The sequence below is a fragment of the Xenopus tropicalis genome, chromosome 9 (genome assembly GCF_000004195.4).
Source record: "Xenopus tropicalis strain Nigerian chromosome 9, UCB_Xtro_10.0, whole genome shotgun sequence".
NCBI lineage: Eukaryota > Metazoa > Chordata > Amphibia > Anura > Pipidae > Xenopus > Xenopus tropicalis.
In genome coordinates, this window is record NC_030685.2 from 42740196 (window position 1) to 42760149 (window position 19954).

Consider the following 19954-nt stretch of genomic DNA (forward strand, 5'->3'; position numbering starts at 1 on the left):
TAGGAACTGCTCATTCTAAGTATCTACTTAGAGGACACCCTAATGCAAGTATATCCATATTAGTGATGAGCGAATCTGTTCCGTTTCGCCGAAAAATTCGCAAATCTTTCAAAAGATCCGCGAAACGGTGAAAATGTTGTGCGACAAAAAAATTGTCGCTCGCGGCTATTATTTTGTCACGCGGCTATTGTTTCGTCGCCCGCAGCTATATTCATGGTATGACTATGAAGATTTTCATTCATCTAGGTCATGGTATATCTAGTGTAGGGGTTTACCAAAAATGGGCCCTTAGGATAGAAACCCCTAGGACAGACCACAGGGATGACTGGGTTCTAAATAGTTAACAGGGAGTATACCTGTAGTTCGGGTTATGGCCACAGGGTGGTGCATAGGCCCTTATAAGGGAAGCAGCCATGTGCTGTTAAGTTAGTCAGTCCAGGGACTGCTCCAGTAGTGGAGTGAGTGCCCCGGGCATAGTTCACAGATAGAAGTTATATAATAGATCGCTCTAGGAGTGATATGTAGGACACCATAGTTTAGAATGGGCGGATATGGCCCCTCCAGGAGTGGTAGCGAGGTTAAGACCTCCCAGCATTACATCGGCTGGAGTGCAGGGAACTAAGTGGCTAGGTAGGTGGAACAGGTCACCGCTAGTCCAGGAGGCCGGATCTGAGGGTGCCCAGTGAGAGTACCGGTGTGGGTCCCTTTTGTGTAACGTCCTAGCGCGAGTACCGGGGAGAACTCTATGAGAGAGTGTCTCTGCCGAGAGTACCGGGGAGAGCACCTAGAGGGGAGCACATGAGCGTGAGTACTGCTGGGTAGGCCAACAGGAGAAGGTTCTCAATGAGAAGTATGGAGATATATCCTGCACTGTTTATAAATGATATGCTGCTCCTGGAGAGGTGCCGTCCAATAAACCATTTCATCTGCTTTATTCATACTGCCGTGTTGTGAGATCTATCAGCCCAGAGGACCACTACTACGCTGGTAAGGAATAACTCCAAGAGGGAGTATATTACACCAGGAGTACGTGGATCCCCAGAGGGGCATAACAATCTGAATAGTTCCCAGGGGGTGGATTACAGTTTCACAAGACCATCTCCGGGTGGAGGCACGCCATTAAAGGGAGAAATCCCTGTAAACCCCCATAGTAAGCGGGGGCTCAGGACTCCTGTAGCGCCAAAGTATAGTGCTCCAATAGGTAGTGCCACAGAATCCGCAAAAGTGGGCTACACTAGTATAAATAAATCTAAAGCAACTGGACTTTTTAAGTAATCATTGAAGACGTTCCACTACTCATCCGAGCAGCTTCTTCAGTTCAACTGACTGGTAACATAGTAACATAGTAAGTTGGGTTGAAAAAAAGACATACGTCCATCACGTTCAACCATAATGCCTATATATAACCTGCCTAACTACTAGTTGATCCAGAGGAAGGCAAAAAACCCCATCTGAAGCCTCTCTAATTTGCCGCAGAGGGGGAAAAAATTCCTTCCTGACTCCAAGATGGCAATCGGACCAGTCCCTGGATCAACTTGTACTAAGAGCTATCTCGGGGAGGGAATTCCACAACTTCACAGCTCACAGTAAAAAATCCTTTCCGATTATTTAAACGGAACCTCCCTTCTTCTAAATGGAGTGGGTGCCCTCTTGTCCATTGGAAGGTAAAACATTAGAAAGGTTATTATATGATCCCCTTATATATTTATACATAGTTATCATGTCACCTCTTAAGCGCCTCTTCTCCATTGTAAACAGACCCAACTTACATAGTTTCATAGTTAGATAGTTACATAGGGTTGAAAAAAGACCAGTGTCCATCAAGTTCAACCCATCCAAGTAAACCCAGCACACCTAACCCACACCTACCAATCTATACACTCACCTACATAAACTATAAATACAACCACTAGTACTAACTGTAGATATTAGTATCACAATAGCCTTGGATATTTTGATTGTTCAAGAACTCATCTAGGCCCCTCTTAAAGGCATTAACAGAATCTGCCATTACCACATCTCTAGGAAGGGCATTCCACAACCTCACTGCCCTCACCGTGAAAAACCACCTACGCTGCTTCAAATGGAAGCTCCGTTCCTCTAATCTAAAGGGGTGACCTCTGGTGCGTTGATTGTTTTTATGGGAAAAGAGAACATCCCCCATCTGCCTATAATCCCCTCTAATGTACTTGTACAGAGTAATCATGTCCCCTCGCAAGCGCCTCTTTTCCAGAGAAAACAACCTTAACCTCGACAGTCTCACCTCATAGTTTAATCTTCCATCCCCTTAACCAGTTTAGTTGCACATCTCTGCACTCTCTCCAGCTCATTAATATCTTAAGGACTGGAGCCTAAAACTGCACCGCATACTCAAGGAGAGGCCTTACCAGGGACCTATAAAGGGGCAAAATTATGTTCTCATCCCTTGAGTCAATGCCCTTTTTTATACAAGACAGCACTTTATTTGCTTTAGTAGCCACAGAATGACACTGCCTGGAATTAGACAACTGGTTATCAACAAAAACCCCTAGATCCTTCTCCATTAAGTATACCCCCAACACACTACCATTCAGTAGATAGTTCGCATTTATATTATTCCTACCAAAATGCATAACTTTGCACTTATCAACATTGAACCTCATTTTCCAGTCTGCTGCCCAGTTTTCTAATTTTGTCAAATCGCTCTGCAAAGCGGCAGCATCCTGCATGGAACTTATAGTTTTGCACAATTTTGTGTCATCAGCAAAAATAGAAACAGTACTCTCTATGCCCTTCTCCAAGTCATTAATAAACAAGTTAAAAAGCAAAGGACCAAGGACTGAGCCCTGCGGTACTCCACTAACCACACTGGTCCAATTAGAAAATGTTCCATTTACCACCACTCTTTGTACTCTATCCTTCAGCCAGTTCTCTATCCAATTACAAATATGTTCTAGGCCAATATTCCTTAATTTGATCATTAATCTTCTGTGAGGTACTGTATCAAACACTTTAGCAAAGTCCAAGTAGATGACATCAACTGCCATTCCAGCATCAAGGTTCCTACTCACCTCCTCATAAAAGGCGACTAAATTAGTCTGGCAAGATCTGTTACGCATAAAACCATGCTGGCACAAACTAATAGTATTGTGAACTGCAATGTATTCAAGTACCCTATCCCTTATTACCCCTTCCAAAATGTTTCCTACTACTGATGTCAGACTAACAGGCCTATAGTTTTCAGGCTGAGAACGGGATCCCTTTTTAAATAACGGTACCACATTAGCAATCCGCCAGTCTCTCGGCACCATGCCAGACCTCAATGAATCCTGAAAAATTAAGTGAAGAGGTTTGGCAATCACAGCACTCAGCTCATTTAATACCCTGGGATGAATCCCATCCGGCCCTAGACCTTTGTTTACCTTTACATGTTCAAGTCTCTTTTGAATTTCCTCCCGAGTGACCCATGCGTCAGTAGCTAAATTACTAGAACTGGGCATATTAAAAGGGAAGCCTTCATTATCTGGCTCCTCAGATGTATAGACAGATGAAAAATAAGTTCAAAATTTCAGCTTTTTCCCCGTTCTCATCAACCAACTTACCCCCCCCCCCCCCCCCTTCTTGCTTCATTTTTTTACTATTCACATAATTAAAAAATAATTTTGGATCTTTTTACTCCTAGCTGCAATATCCCTTTCCATTTCTATTTTAGCTTGCTTGATAGCTTTTTTGCATGCTTTATTTGCTTCCTTGTACCTGATGAAAGTTTCTGCTGTCCCAGCTAACTTGAATGCCCTAAAAGCACGTCTTTTCTTACCAACCTCGACACTAACACCTTTATTCAGCCATAAAGGTTTTGCTTTGCGATGCCTCTCCTTGCTTACAAGGGGGATATACTGTTGTGTATACCTGCAAAGCAATGTTTTAAAGATGTTCCATTTTCCTTCTGTGTCTAACCCCATGAGAAGCCTTCCCCAGCTGACACATTGCAGAGATGCCCTTATACTGGCAAAGTCTGCACCTCTAAAATTGAGCGTTTTAGTTACTCCCTTATAGAGCTGTCTCTGCAGCATTATCTCAAAGGAGACCATGTTGTGATCACTGTTGCCCAAATGCTCACCCACACAAATGTTAGAGATGAGTTCATTATTATTATTAGAAATCACCAGGTCCAAAATAGAGTCATTCCTAGTAGAAAACCTAGAACTGCCTGAAATAAAAAGTTGTCATTTAGCATATTTACAAACCTACTCGCTTTTTCTGACTTAGCCACCCCATTACTCCAGTCAATGTCCAGATAATTAAAGTCCCCCATAATAACAACTTGACCCAGTTTTGAAGCCTCCTCCATTTGCAATAATAGCTGGGCCTCATCCCCCTCATCTATACGGGGTGGTTTATAGCATACACCAATGACCATTTTCTTTGTGACCTTCAGCCCTATTGAAATTTCTACCCAAAGAGATTCGACGTTTTCATTGGTAATGTCTTTATTACATGGCTTTAAATCTGACTTTACGTAAAGACAAACCCCTCCACCCTTTTTAATCTCTCTGTCCCTCCTAAAAAGTGTATAACCATTTAAATTCACAGCCCAGTCGCATTTATCATCCCACCAGGTCTCAGTGATACCTATTAAATCATAATTTTCAATACATGCAATAGCTTGCAGCTCCCCTAATTTACCCGACAAGCTACGTGCATTAGCCAGCATGCAGCGGAGATTACTACTTCTCCCTCTGTTTACATTAGCTAACAGAGTTAGAGCTAAGGCAAATATGAGACTGTTTTCCTTGTAACGGAAGCTCCTTATCTGATAAACTATATGCCCCCCTCACTCCTCCCCCACAACCCTTTGCTAGTCCCCCTGCCCTGTCTACACTAATTTTCCCATAGAACTCTAGCTCACCCCCCCCCCCTAGTTTAAACACCCCTCCAACCTCTTAACCATTCTCTCCCCTAGCACAGCAGACCCCCTTCCATTGAGGTGCAATCCGTCATGGCTGTATAGATTGTACCCCAAAGAAAAGTCAGCCCAGTGCTCTAGGAACCCAAACCCTTCCTTCCTACACCAAGACTTTAGCCACGCATTTAGCTCCCTAAGCTCCCGCTGTCTCCCTAAACTTGCACGTGGCACCGGCAAAATTTCCGAAAAAATGACTTGGCCAGTCATTCTTCATAACTGAGACTTTCCATACCCTTTACCAACTTAGTTGCCCTTCTCTGGACCCTCTCTAACTCAATCATGTCCCGTTTGAGCACTGGAGACCAGAACTGGACATCATATTCTAGATGAGGCCTTACCAGTGCTCTGTAAAGGGGAAGAATAACCCCCTCCTCCCGTGAATCTATACCCCTTTTAATACAGCTCAAAACCTTGTTTGCCCTTGCAGCTGCTGCCTGGCATTGCTTGCTACAGCCAAGTTTATTATCTATAAGGACTCCAAGGTCCTTCTCCATTATGGATTTGCCTAGTGCAGTCCCATTAAGGGTATAACTGGCTTGCATATTTTTACATCCCAGGTGCATGACCTTACATTTATCCACATTAAATCTCATCGGCCACTTAGCCGCCCAGATTGCCAGTTGGTCAAGATCCTGCTGCAAGGATGCCAGATCCTGGATAGAATTGACTGGTCTGCAGAGTTGTGTCATCTGCAAACACTGATACATTACTTATAATACCCTCCCCCAAGTCATTTATGAACTATGGGAAGTCCTCAGCATATGTACTTTTCCACTAATCCAATCACAATGGCACTTTGTAACTCTTCAGAAAGGTGACATCTGAAACTCACAGAGGTGTGAATGCTGTGGAGTTACTTTGAAAGGATTACCAAAGTAGCATTCAACTCTTCAAAACAGGTGTTACTTGTTAGAGTTGCATGAATGGATGTGTGAAGAGTTCAGAAACTGCCGGAGTACAGATGTTAGAACAGCATTGTATGTAGCAGACAGATGGTGTTGAAGTCCTCTGTTTAGGGATGGTTTCTCCACTTCAACATGAATGGCCTCTTTTACACCTCTTTCAAACTAGTGGTCTTCTTTGTCCAAAATTTGGACGTTGCTATTTTCAAAGGAGTGTCCCTTGTCTTTTAGGTGTAGAAATACAGCAGAGTTCGCTCTCCTATGTTGAGCCATTCGCTTGGAGAGCAGTTGCTTTGTCTCACCAATGTAAAGGTCTGTGCACCCCTCACTACACTAGACTGCGTATACAACATTGCTTTGTTTTTCCTTTGGTGTTGGATCATTTGGGTGTACAAGTTTTTGTCTCAGTGTGGTGCTAGGTTTGAAAAACACAGGGATGTGGTGTTTGTTGAAAATTTTCCTGAGTTTCTCCGACGCTCCTGCTACATATGGGATGACTATATTGGGCCTACTCTGTCTCAGGACGGTTATTAATTTTGGTGTTCCTGTTGGGCTTAGTTGCTGTTTTGACAAAGGCCCAGTCAGGGTAGCCACAAGCTTTCAGTGCTCCTCTGAGATGTTTGCGTTCCTTGTTCTTAGACTCTGTATCGGTTGGAACATTTTCCGCCCTGTGGTGTAGAGTTCTAATGACACCCAGTTTGTGTTCCAGCTGATTGTGGGAATCGAACAACAGATATTGATCCGTATGAGTGGGTTTCCTGTATACTTCTGTTTTCAAGTTACCCCCCTCTTGGATGGATATCAAACAGTCCAAAAAAGCAAGTTTGTTCTCATGGACATCCTCCCTTGTGAACTTGTTGTTATTGTCCACTGAGTTAATAGGGTTGATAAAGTGTGTTAAAACGAGCGCTATTTATAGCATGTGTTAATTTTATCGCGTCTAAACGCACGATTCACTAAAAGGATATTTGCGTTAATTTAGACGCGATGCTGTTTGCGTTAAGTCGCGAAGACTATTTTTGTGTGGTATCCAACACAACGCGCGCTAATTGATGCAGCGTTACGTTCGTAAAACTACTTTTTTTGAAAATTACCATTTCCCTGCAAACTGGAGGATACATCACTCTAGGGCCAACACATACTTGAATAAATCACACTGCAAAGTCCATATTGTGTTGCCAAAAGCTCATGAACTGTACTTTTCTATAATTACCGCCTGCCTCAAGTAGGTGTTAATTTTCGCATAGACTAATGCAATAATTAGCGCGTCTAAGTGTTTGTGAATCATGCGTTAGTATTATTTCTGCGCGAGAATTACCATACCTGAACCAATGACTTTGTGTAGTTCCATTGAATGCAAGTAGGGCCTTCCTTTCCACTTCCTCTATATACAAGTTTGCTACAATGGGAGAAACTGGTGAACCCATTGCACAGCCATGTTTTTGCCTGTAAAATTGGTCCTTGTATTTGAAGTATGTGGTGTTAAGTGCCATTGTGACTGGATAAGTGGAAGAGTACATATACTGAGAACTTCCCATACCAGTCAGTAGTGAAAAGTCTTCAATGATAACTTAACAAATCCAGTTGCTTTAGATTTATTTATACTAGATATATTCATGGTATGTTCTATTTTAGGGTAGTAAACTAGTAAACTATATCACAATATCTGTGGAGGAAATTATATAGGTGAATTATGTATCATAGAAAGGGAGTCATACTCAGAGTTCAACATATTCATTATTTTGATCAAATACGTTTCCCTTTGTGCTAAAATCTTTTTATATGACCACCTATGGCCAGAACCCCCCTTTTTCAATAGTATCCACTTCTCTCAGCGTATCTGCTTGCCTACACTAAAAGCTACAGTGACCACCTGAGTGCAGGCACACACAGTGGAGCGGATTGGATTGGAAGTCAGCCTAAAAACACATCTGCTGTCATGTTTTTCAAGCTGACCTCCGATCCACTCCACTCTGTGCCCGCACTCAGCCAGTTACTGTAGTTTTTAGTGTAGGAACATAGTGCAATGAAGGCAAGTGAATCCCCTTCATTCAGCTTGGCAGGGCTGAAAAAATTGGATATATGTCCCATATGCCCTTGCCCTCATAGTTGATTTGAATTATGCCCCTGGTTATGGAAGTGTCTGGAAACAGATGTGTTAGTGAAAGTGTCTGCTTTGAAGTTTCTTGTTGTTCCTATGCCCTTTAATATGTTCTTTTACTGCTCTATTAGCTTGTCCATTATGTGCTAGGCTGCATGGACATTTAGAATAAATGAGGGGCACAGTATATTTCCTCTGGAAATACCTCTGGTATAGCAGAAAAAAAGGGGATATTTAAAGATGCTCGTATTGTGGCTCTTGCTCTAGAATGGGCATTATTATTTAATGACTTATTACTTAATTTAATGTGTAAAAGGCTCTTCCTGTTTAGTTCTCTTACTTCTTTTATAATTGGTACCAATATCTCCTTTTTATATCTGCTGTTAAGAATTTTTTTTACATAATGTCATAGTCAAAAGTACCTAGTGGAATTGCTATGACAATGGCATTTTGGCAATTACCACCAACAGTCTTTGTCTCTACCTCTCCTAATTGGGTGTCTGTCTATGTAGGGTTGCCAGATTTCTCTGAATTTGTTAACCTTATTGTTCACAGACACTGATTTTTTCCATACTATTATTTCTCCCAGTTTAGCCTCCACAGCAGTCCAAGATTGTGAAATTGTACCTTTCCAGTGTCTGGCTATAATCATTCTAGCTGCTGAACATATTTTGATTATCATTAATTTAGTCCATTTGCTGTAGGCTACATCTGAGGGGAAATAGGTCGAGTAGGGCGATTTGTGGTTCTGGGGTCAATCAGATTGTTACATTTCCTGGAAAGTCATCTCCCACACTCTCTTTACTTGTGGGCATTCCCACCACATGTGCATATATGTACTTATATCTCTACATCCTCTGAAGCTTGGGTTGTGGCTTACATTTTTGTCTTTATATTTATGAGCTTATAATTTCGTAGCCAGGTGTAGAGCTTGCTCTAGTGTGACTCATCGTGGTCGTTCTACCATTATATGCCAAGCTTGGATTTCTGCAAATTGGGCTGCTTTATAGTATGAAAATAATGCTGGAACCCCAAGACCTCCCTTATATTTGCTTTTCTGTAATGTTTTCTTATTGATTGTAGCCTTTTTCCCTTCTTAGATAAATTGATCCATAACTCTTTGCAGTGATCTTTTCAGTTGGTCTCCACTTAAAGTGGAAAGATTGGGCTAATATCGCTGCTGTGTCTGGGGTATATGTAGGTTCAATGCTTCACATTTAGTTAAGTTTTCTTGTAGACCGAGATTCTGCCAGAGTTATCTAATTCTTTATATAGGTTGGGGAGAGATATTTGAGGGTTGACTAGCATTAACAGAATATTGTCTGCAAATAGACTCAGTTTATAGGTTTCCCCTCCTGCTGCGATAACTGTAATGTCTGTGTTTAGTCGTATTGTCTGTGCCAGTGGTTCAATGCATAGTGCAAATAGGAGGGGTGACAGTGAGCACCCTTGTCTGTTCCGCTTCTGATTTCAAAGGGGGTTGATCTTTGGGGCTCTCTTTTAACTTCAGCCTTTGAGTTAGTTGAAAGACTTTTGATCATGATTAGAAATGGGCTCTTGATTCCGAATGCTTCTAGGGTTGTGTTTAAGTTCCGCCAATCTACGTGATCAACCAGTTTTTCAGCATCTAATGAAAGTAGAATAGTCTTCCATTTTTTTGTATTTACTAGGTCTATTATATTAACAGTCCTTCTTATGTTATCTGATGCATCTCTTCCTCTTATAAACCCGACCTCGTCAGGGTGTATCAGTTTCGGAGGTAGTAAGTTGAGAAGCTCTGCCAGTATTTTGGCAAACATTTCGATGTCAGTATTTATTAGTGAAATGGGGCAGTAGCTTCAGCAGAGTTTAGGGTCTTTACCTTCCTTATGGATTAGTATTATCTGGAATGTTAACATTTCCGAGGGGATAGGTGTAATCTGTTGGAAATGCGTTGTACATTTTTGTCATTTGTGGGGCTAGGTCTTTCTGAAATGTCTTGTAATATTTTGATGGTTTAAGCTTCTCCTTGATAACAGCCATAACTTCCTCTGTTGAAAGGATACTTGGGGTGGCTTGAGTTGTATATATGTATGTATAACTATTTATAAAGCCCCACAAGGGTACGCAGTGCTGTACAATCTTACAATATACAAAATTACACACAGGGAGGACAAGTGTTATAATAAAAACAATAAGTATAAATACACAGGGAGTAAGTGCCATGTGGTATGAGAGAGTAGGAAGGATGTCAAAAAGGGTGGAGGGGTTTGTCTTTATGTAAAGTCAGATTTAAAGCCATGTAATAGACATTACCAATGAAAACGTTAAATCTATTTGGGTAGAAATTTCAGTAGGGCTGAAGGTCACAAAGAAAATGATCATTGATGTATGCTATAAACCACCCCGTATAGATAAGGGGGGTGAGACCCAGCTACTGTTGCAAATGGAGGAGGCTTCAAAACTGGGTCAAGTTGTTATTATGGGGGACTTTAATTATCCGGACATTGACTGGAGTAATGGGGTGGCTAAGTCAGAAAAAGCTAGTAGGTTTGTAAATATGCTAAATGACAACTTATTTCAGGCGGTTCAAGAACCTACTAGGAATGACTATTTTGTACCTGGTAATATCTTATAATACTGAACTAATCTCTAACATTTGTGTGGGTGAGCATTTGGGGAACAGTGATCACAACATGGTCTCCTTTGAGATAATGCTGCAGAGACTGGGAATCAGCACTTATATTGTAGTGTCACCCACTGTGACCTACAGCACTTATACTGCATTTGCCTATTTGTGTCTGTAAGTTACCCTTCCCATATAGATTGTAAGCTTTATGGGGCAGGGACCTCCATCCTCTTGTGCCTTTAACTCTTAACTTATTGCAACTGTATTTATCTTGTATCTATCTGTATTTATTGTTATACTTTGTATTTATATATTATAATCTTAATAATCCCCGTTTAATGTATTCTACTGTACAGTGCTGCGTACATAAGTAGCGCTTTAAAAATAAAGATATACATACATGAGACAGCTCTATAAGGGATTAACTGAAACGCTTGATTTTAGACGTGCAGTATAAGGGCATCTCTGCAATGTGTCAACTGGGAAAAGGTTTTCATAGGGTTAGACACAGATGGAAAATGGAACATTTGCTTTGCAGGTATACACAACAGTATATTCCCCTTGTAAGCAAGGAGAGGCATCGTAAAGCAAAACCTTTATGGCTGAATAAAAGTTAGTGTCGAGGTTGGTAAGAAAAACATGCTTTTAAAGCATTCAAGTTAGCTGGGACAGCAGAAACTTTCATCAGGTACAAGGAAGCAAGTAAAGCATGCACAAAAGGTATCAGGCAAGCTAAAATAGAGTAAGGGGAAAGGGATATTGCAGCTAGGAGTAAAAAGAATCCAAAATTATTTTTTAATTATGTGAATAGTAAAAAATGAAGCAAGAAGGGGGGGGGGGGTAAGTTGGTTGATGAGAATGGGGAAAAAGCAGGAATTTTTAACTCTTATTTTTCATCTGTCTATACATCTGAGGAGCCACCTAATGAAGGCTTCCCTTTTAATATGCCCAGTTCTAGTAATTTAGCTACGGACACATTCGTCACTCGGGAGGGAATTCAAAAGAGACTTGAACATGTAAAGGTAAACAAAGGTTCAGGACCGGATGGGATTCACCCCAGGGTATTAAATGAGCTGAGCACTGTGATTGCCAAGCCTCTTCACTTAATTTTTCAGGATTCGTTGAGGTCTGGCATGGTGCCGAGAGACTGGCGAATTGCTAATGTGGTGCTGTTATTTAAAAAAGGGATCCAGTTCTCAGCCTGAAAACTATAGGCCTGTTAGTCTGACATCAGTATTAGGAAAGCTTTTGGAAGGGGTAATAAGGCATAGGGTACTTGAATACATTGCAGTTCACAATACTATAAGTTTGTGCCAGCATGGTTTTATGCGTAACAGATCTTGCCAGACTAATTTAGTCGCCTTTTATGAGGAGGTGAGCAGGAACCTCGATGCTGGAATGGCAGTTGATGTCATCTACTTGGACTTTGCTAAAGCGTTTGATACAGTACCTCACAAAAGGTTAATGATCAAATTGAGGAATATTGGCCTAGAACATAATATTTGTAATTGGATAGAGAACTGGCTGAAGGATAGATTACAAAGAGTGGTGGTAAATGGAACATTTTCTAATTGGACCAGTGTGTGTCAGGAGCAGCCATAGGTGGGTGGCTGGCAGGTAGGAGCTTATATGCCGTGTAATATGGATAAAGGGGGTACTGCACTTGTTGATAGGCAGGAAACAAGTTGCTGAAACCTGATTTATTAAGTAAGCAATGAGAATGAGCAATAATAAATATGGATGTCCTTACAACAGGCCAGTGGTCAGAGGCAGGCAGAAGACGAAACAAATCCGTAAAGCAGGGTTTGGACTGGCAGCAAACAAGGAGGGTCCGGAATAACAGGCAGTGGTCAGGGGCAGGCTGAAGACAGGGAAAGTCCAATAATCAGGCCGAGGTCAATACCGGGAGATCCAACAGGTCAGGAACAGGAGTTGTAGAACAGGGTAAGGAGAACGGAATCAGGCAGGTACGCGGGCAGGAGTCAGGCAGGAACAGAGCAGGAACACGCTGGAAACAAGCAGGTAAGGACACTGGATCGCAAAAGGGCTTAATGATTAAGCAACCAGGGGTTGCTTGTAACAGGCTTATAAAGCCTGTTTATTGTCTGATTGCAACCACCTGGGCTAATTAAGGGAGGAGAAGGTCAACATAAACACAGAAGCGAAGAGGGGTTAACAGAATGTTTAGGGCTGGATGCCCAAGGTCTCCAGTGGCTCAGTGAGGTAATGCAGAACCTGCCTAAAATAGAGTCCAGAGTTCCAGTACAGGCAGGTCCTGACAGTGTGGTTAGTGGAGTACCGCAGGTCCTTGGTCCTTTGCTTTTTAATTTGTTTATTAATGACCTGGAGGTGGGCATAGAGAGTACTATTTCTATTTTTGCTGATGACACTAAATTGTGCAAAATCATAAGTTCCATTCAGGATGCTGCCACTTTGCAGAGCGATTTGACAAAATTGGAAAACTGGGCAGCAAACTGAAAAATTAGGTTCAGTGTTGAGAAGTGCAAAGTTATGGTAGTTTGTTGGGGGTATCCTTAATGGAGAATAATGTAGGGGTTTTTATATATAACAAGTTGTCTAATTCCAGGCACTGTCATTCTGTGGCTACTAAAGCAAATAATGTGCTGTCTTGTATAAAAAAGGGCATTGACTCAAGGGATGAAAACATAATTTTGCCTCTTTATAGGTCCCTGGTAAGGCCTCACCTTAAGTATGCGGTGCAGTTTTGGGCTCCAGTTCTTAAGAAGGGTATTAATCAGTGGAGAGAGGGCAGAAACATGCAAATAAACTGGTAAAGGGGGTTGAAGATTCAAGCTATGAGGTTAGACTGTTGAGGTTGGGGTTGTTTTCTCTGGAAAAGAGGCGCTTGTGAGGGGACATGATTACTCTGTACAAGTACATTAGAGGGGAAAATAGGCAGATAGGGAATGTTCTTTTTTCCCATAAAAACAATCAACGCACCAGAGGTCACCCCTTTAGATTAGAGGAACGGAGCTTCCATTTGAAGCAGCGTAGGTGGTTTTTCACGGTGAGGGCAGTGAGGTTGTGGAATGCCCTTCCTAGAGATGTGGTAATGGCAGATTCTGTTAATGCTTTTAAGAAGGGCCTGGATAAGTTTTTGAACAAGCAGAATATCCAAGGTTATTGTGATACTAATATCTACAGTTAGTATTAGTGGTTGTATATATAGTTTATGTATGTGAGTGTATAGATTGGTAAGTATAGGTTGTGTGTGCTGGGTTTACGTGGATGGGTTGAACTTGATGGACTCTGGTCTTTTTTCAACCCTATGTAACTATATATTTGCCTTGCTCTTCTGCCTCCTTCCAGCTTTCAAGTGGGAGCCACTGAGCCACGCAGCCAAACACTCTGTGATGCTACAATTTTATTGTTACTGATACCTCTTCGTGCTTATCTACCTAGTCACTCTCTTATTTATATTTCAGTCTCTCATTCATACCTTTGGCAGATTGCTATGGAAAATAAGATCCTAGCAGCCAGATGCCAAACCGGAATGTTGCTGAGCAAAAGCTAAATCATTAAAAATGCATAAAAAATAAAGATCAATTGCAATTTGTATCAGAATATCTGTCTGCATCATGCTACAAATTAATTCAAAGGTAAACTACTGCTTTCTGCAGGATGTTTTTTTACTGCCATTTGCTCCTCCTTATAGGTATTTTTTAATGCAACGCAATGAATGTTATATTCTTTAAGAATGTTTATACCGATTCATTGATTTGAAGTGACCTAGTTCCCTTTTATATGCTACACTGTTAGTCAATTCCAGTAATTTACTTTATGTGAAAGTTGCACGGAGACTATCATCAGACTAAGCCCTTTATGGGTGTCAATATTAGGTGTTTCTAGATTAGATTTTATAGCTGGGTATGGAATAGAAAATAAGAAATTTACTTTATGCGATCATTTACCCAATAATTTACTTGTGAAGGATGCACAGAGCCTCAGATCAATCCTAGCACTAGGTAGGTGTCAGTCTCTGGTCTTTCTAAATTAGTTTTATTGCTGGGTATGGGATTGAAAATAAGAAATTTCAGGTACCAGATACAAGTTCAGTGAATGAATGGATGTTTACAAAGTAAGAATTAATTTGTAATGTCAAGGGGTAAATGCAAAAGATAGAGCAAGAGTATGTACAGTGGGGAAGACGTGTCTTTGAGGTTATACTTAAATATAAATGATAAATAAATGACAATAAAATGATTGTCTAACGGATGTTCCCTTCGAGGTGGAATGCATATATAGTTTGTAATTTACAAGCACCAACTGCTTTTATTTTTATAGATGTAGTAACAAAAGAAGTACTTCAGAAGAAGAAGAGATCAGAAGCTATTATTCATTTCAGAGAAAGGAATCAAAATACATTTGAATGTATTACACCAACTGTTATTGAGTCAGTTGCTTCAAAGGTATTGTAGAAACATTTATGCTAATTACATACCACTTTTTCAGTCAATAATAATGAAAGCAGACATGATCCTGCTTAAAAGCACTATTTCCCCCAGCAAATTAGCTATATTTTATGCTAATATATTTATTTTTTACTTCTAGGTTTCTAGGCATAGGTTTCTTGCAGAATTTGATGTCATGGCACACAGTTGCCCCTGTTTAGAGTGCATTGTCTAGATTCCTGAACCTAAAAGTGAGCAAAGGCTATGGAGGGCTGGTGCTTGTCCAAGTGTTATCAGTCATTGTCAGATCAAATCAGGGCTATGGCTTAAGCTGGCCATACACGCACCGATACTATTGTACGAAACCTCGTTTCGTACGATATTCAGTGCGTGTATGGCATGTCGGCGAGTCGACCGATATCGCAGGAAGCTGCTGATATCGGACGACTCGCCGATCGCCAGGTTAGAAAATTTTGATCGGGCGCCATAGAAGGCGCCTGACCAAAATCTGCCGTCAGGGCTGAATCGACCGATGGTCGCACGAAACATCGTCAGATCGCCACGTGTATGGCCAGCTTAAGCTGTACTAATCTTGCCATGGGACTTGCCACAAAAAGCAAACAATGTCCACAGCTTCAGTCCTCATGAGGACTACTCAATCCCAACTGAACTGTATAGAAACAGATTTTCAGGGGTCAGGACGGTGCTGGCTCAGCTTATACAAGTCTTAGTTTGCTGCCCTCAGAAAAGAACTTTGCTCTGTCAAATGAGAACTGCTGACCATGGTTGGGGTGTCTCGGTAAAGTTCTCCACGTACCTCTTGGGCCACAAAGTGGACATTCATACCGACAATAGACAGTAGTCATATCCTAACACTGCAAAGCCAGAGATCAAAGCCTTAGAACAATATTGGGTGGTGTTTGCTTCAGAACATGTAGCATAGGTAGACACCCCTGAGTCCAAGACACTATCAAAACTCATTTAAGCCTTTACTTTGGTAATAATTCAGCCTGATACACAGCAAACTCTTAGTAATATAAACTATATATATGAGGTGTTAGTACCACACCTTGTAAGCTCACATACCATGTCAAGGCCCCTTCACTTATTTTCAAAATCAGTTGTGTTTCCACACTTTCCTGTACCACAATGCCAAATAAATACATTTTAGTGTCATAATTCATAACCCATGTGAGTACAAAATAGTATATTTAAAGCACTCCACCAAAAATAAGCTTTAGTCTGCAAGGCCAGAACATAATACAAATTCCAAAATATGCCACCAAAAAACAATGTTTTGTAAAAATTGACATCCCTCTAAATTCAAAATATCACAATATAACTTAATTTCAAATTATTGTTTTTCACCAGGATATTCAAAATATTGTTCAACAATGGGTGAAAACTTTGTAATATTATGTGGTGTATTTTGTCTGAATCATCCAAGTCACTCTTTAAGGCATTAATAGAATTTGCCATCTCAACATCACCCAACAGGACATTCAACTTTTCGCCCATACTGTGAATAACCACCTACACTGCTTCAAATGAAAGTTCTGTTCCTCTAATCCCCAACCTTTTTGACCCATGAGCCATATTCAAATGTAAAGAGAGTTGGGGAGAAACACATACATGAAAAATAATCCTGGTGGTGCCAAATAAGGGCTACAGTTGGCTATTTGGTAGCCTCTATGTGGCCTGGCAGTACACCTGGGTTTTATGCAACCAAAATTTGCCTCCAAGCCAGCAATCTAAAAATAAGCACCTGCTTTGAGGCCACTGGGAGCCACATAGAAGGGGTTGGTCAGCAACATGTTGCTCATGAGCCACTGGTTGGGGATCACTGCTCTAATATAAAGGGGTGGCCTCTGGTGTGTTAATTGTTTTTATAAGAAAAAATATTCCCCGGTATCTGTCTAAAATACCCTATAATGTAAGCATGTCCCCTCACAAGCATCTTTTTTCCAGAGAAATCAAACCCAGTCATCATAGTTTAAATCCTCTATCCCTTTTACTAGTTTAGTTGCACATCTCTGCACTCTCTCCTTGTTAAAGACTGGAGCCCAAAACTGCACTGCATATTTAAGGTAGAGAGCTTCATACCTTTACTATGTATTAGGGATGCACTGGATTCGGTATTTGGCCAGGATTCTGCCTTTTTTGGCAGGGTTCGGTTTCGGACGAATCCATGGTCCTGGTCGAACCAAATGTGAATCTAAATAGCATAAATTAGCATATGCGAATTATCATTCGGAAGGGTTAAATGTTAGGGGGAAATTTTTTTTCCCTAAAATGTATTAATTGTGTAAACTTTATTTTGAATAGTAATGAGCGAATTTTTTCTGCAGGCAGGGCTTCACAGCAAAATTCCACATTTGTATTCAAAGATTTCCTTGTTTTCTGGTATAATCAGTTGATGGTAATGGGACAGCATATAAAAAACCTTTACTCAGAATGAGCAAAATAAATAGGACTTGTGGTAAAATGTATTCTGCCTAATATTTTAATCTAACTAGTGATGAGTGAATCTGTCCTGTTTTGCTTCACCAAAAAAAAATATTTTTGAAATGGTGAAAAATTCCCGAGACGGTGAAAATGTTACTTGTCAAAAACAAATTGTTGCACGCATCATTAATTTTGCTCATTCTGAGTAAAGGTTTTTTATATTCTGTCCCATTACCATCAACTGATTATACCAGAAAACAAGTAAATCTTTCAATATAAATGATCTGTTTAAAAAACATGTACCTATACTTTGAATCCTTGTAAAGGTTGGTTTTCAAGATATTACATCACAATACCTGTATAAAAACAACATGTGCAAAATTGTGCAACAATTTTTTTTCTGTGGCTAATTTTGTTGCCCCGTTTCACAAAAAAATCCGGCAATGGCGAAACACAGAAACATGGAAATTTGCCGCAAATCCATACCCACTTCGTCTGCAGTGACCACATGTACAGCTTCACCCATCGGCTCTCCTATTAACCTACACCTATACACTCAGTTCCCTATCTCGTGCACACTTCGCCTCAGGGACTCTACTCCTCTCTTGTCGGGACAATAGGCTGACCTCTGCTATCATTAGCTAGTCTAAGTACCAACCTCCCCAGTAGGTCTGGCCACACGGTCTAGCTGCTGCCTCTGATGTTCTCAGGCCAAAAGATAGGCTCACAGGTGGAACTAGTACCACCTGCTGACTAAACCTGCATATAGCTTAACTATTTACATTAATAAAATAAACCTTTTGGGGGGTGTGGCCAAGCCAAGCACCAGAATGGCAGCATGATGCGTAAGTTCCATTCCACCACCACCTAAACTACCGCAAATAGGGTTGCCACCTTTCCTGCCTTGTAACTCCAGGCAGGGAGGCGGGTCATGACATCACAGGGGTGGGTCAGCCAGTCACAGGGGCAGGGCAATCTTTGACATGGTCAGACTAGAAAATACCCAGTGGGCCCAGGCCCTAGGGACCCGACCCTATTGCTGCTTCCCCTGACGGGATGGTAGCTCTGGTGGGCCCTGCACCCCCAGTCCGACCCTGATCTTCAAGAATCCCAATGACCTGGACAACCCTACTGAGAACCAGGCTGTCCAGGTCAAAACCAGACAGGTGGCAACCCTAACCACATATAAGACTCTGCAGGTGAGCTAATCCTCCCTAACTCAACAGGGACCTAAACAACCTGAAACAAAGAATATGGGACCCAAAGGGAAACCAAGCTCCAATATGTGGACTTTTTCAAACAGCGCAATCAGCCAGGGTCAGAACAAGCAACCAACTCCACAGAGCAGGTCAGCAAACAAGACTTTAAAACTAAATTTCAAAACATAGAGAAAATAATTACTGCCTCACAACAACAAAGAAATTGGCACAGAGCTAGCAGCGTGAGGAGAGCACGTGGCGAGAGAATGAAGAAGCCATTGAGATCATTCAGGGTCATTGTGCCCAAGCAGGGGTGAACATCTCTGATATAAAAAGGCAGCTAAGTGCACTCCATGAGCAGAAGGAAGATTTAAAAGCCTGCCTGAAAGCTACATAGATCTAGAACTTGATTTTGTTACCTGATATTGCACCAGCCCAGCTTCTGACATATACAGAACTCTCAGAAACAAACCTAAAAAGGGTGAACCCCCAAGAGTTGTGGTCAAGCCATTATTATAAAACTAAGGAACTCATACTCCCTAAAACTTATAATGTGACTACCAAACTAGAAGATGACATGGTCATACATTTCTATGCAGATTTATCATTCATTAATTTAAAGCAAAAGAGAGACTTTAAACCAATAACCGAAATGCTTCACCAACAAAATATATACTACAGATGGGGGTTCCCCATTAAACTGCTTGTAAACCTCAAAAGAAGAACACTCTCTAATACATCCATGGCAGATCAAGCCAGGCTTCTATCAGCGCTCAGCATACAAGCTTTAGAAGAAGGACCAGCAAACAAAAAAAAAAAAAGAATATCACCACCTGCTGTAGGTCTACACCCAAACTACACTGCACGCCCAGGTAACGGGAAAACAACTATACCTGCTCCTTTGAGAGCGAATCCTAAAAGTCCAGATGTTTCATATCTTTTAAAGTTAGTACAATCGGTGTTGTAATATTGGTCTATAGGCAGCCATCTCAGTGCATTGTGCCTGATTCTGAGCTTTCAGAATGAGCCAGCGCTACACATTAGAACTGTTTTCAGGTAACCTATTGTTTCTCTTACTCGCATGTAACTGGAGAAGTCACAAGCCAGACTTTGATTTCTTACTATTGAGTGCTATTCTGATATCTACAGGAAACTGCTATCTTGCTCCCTTCCCATTGTTCTGATGATCGGCTGCTGGGTGGAGGGGTGACTGAAGTTTATTAGAGTACAGGTCACATGGCTGTGGCACCCTGGGAAATGAAGAATATGGCTAGCCCTATGTGAAATTTCAAAATTAAATATCAAAAACAGTTTATGTTTTTGAAAAACAGATTTCAATGCA

The 19954-nt window shown here is 41.1% G+C and overlaps 1 protein-coding gene across 1 annotated transcript in view; it reads left to right on the top strand.

Moving 5' to 3' along the window:
- The window catches only part of card11 (caspase recruitment domain family member 11), a 719724-nt gene that overhangs the window by 583643 nt on the left and 116127 nt on the right, over positions 1 to 19954 (top strand). The window contains exon 22 of the mRNA XM_031893621.1: positions 14862 to 14986. Coding sequence (XP_031749481.1) covers positions 14862 to 14986 — 125 coding nt within the window. The remainder of the gene's footprint in view (positions 1 to 14861; positions 14987 to 19954) is intronic.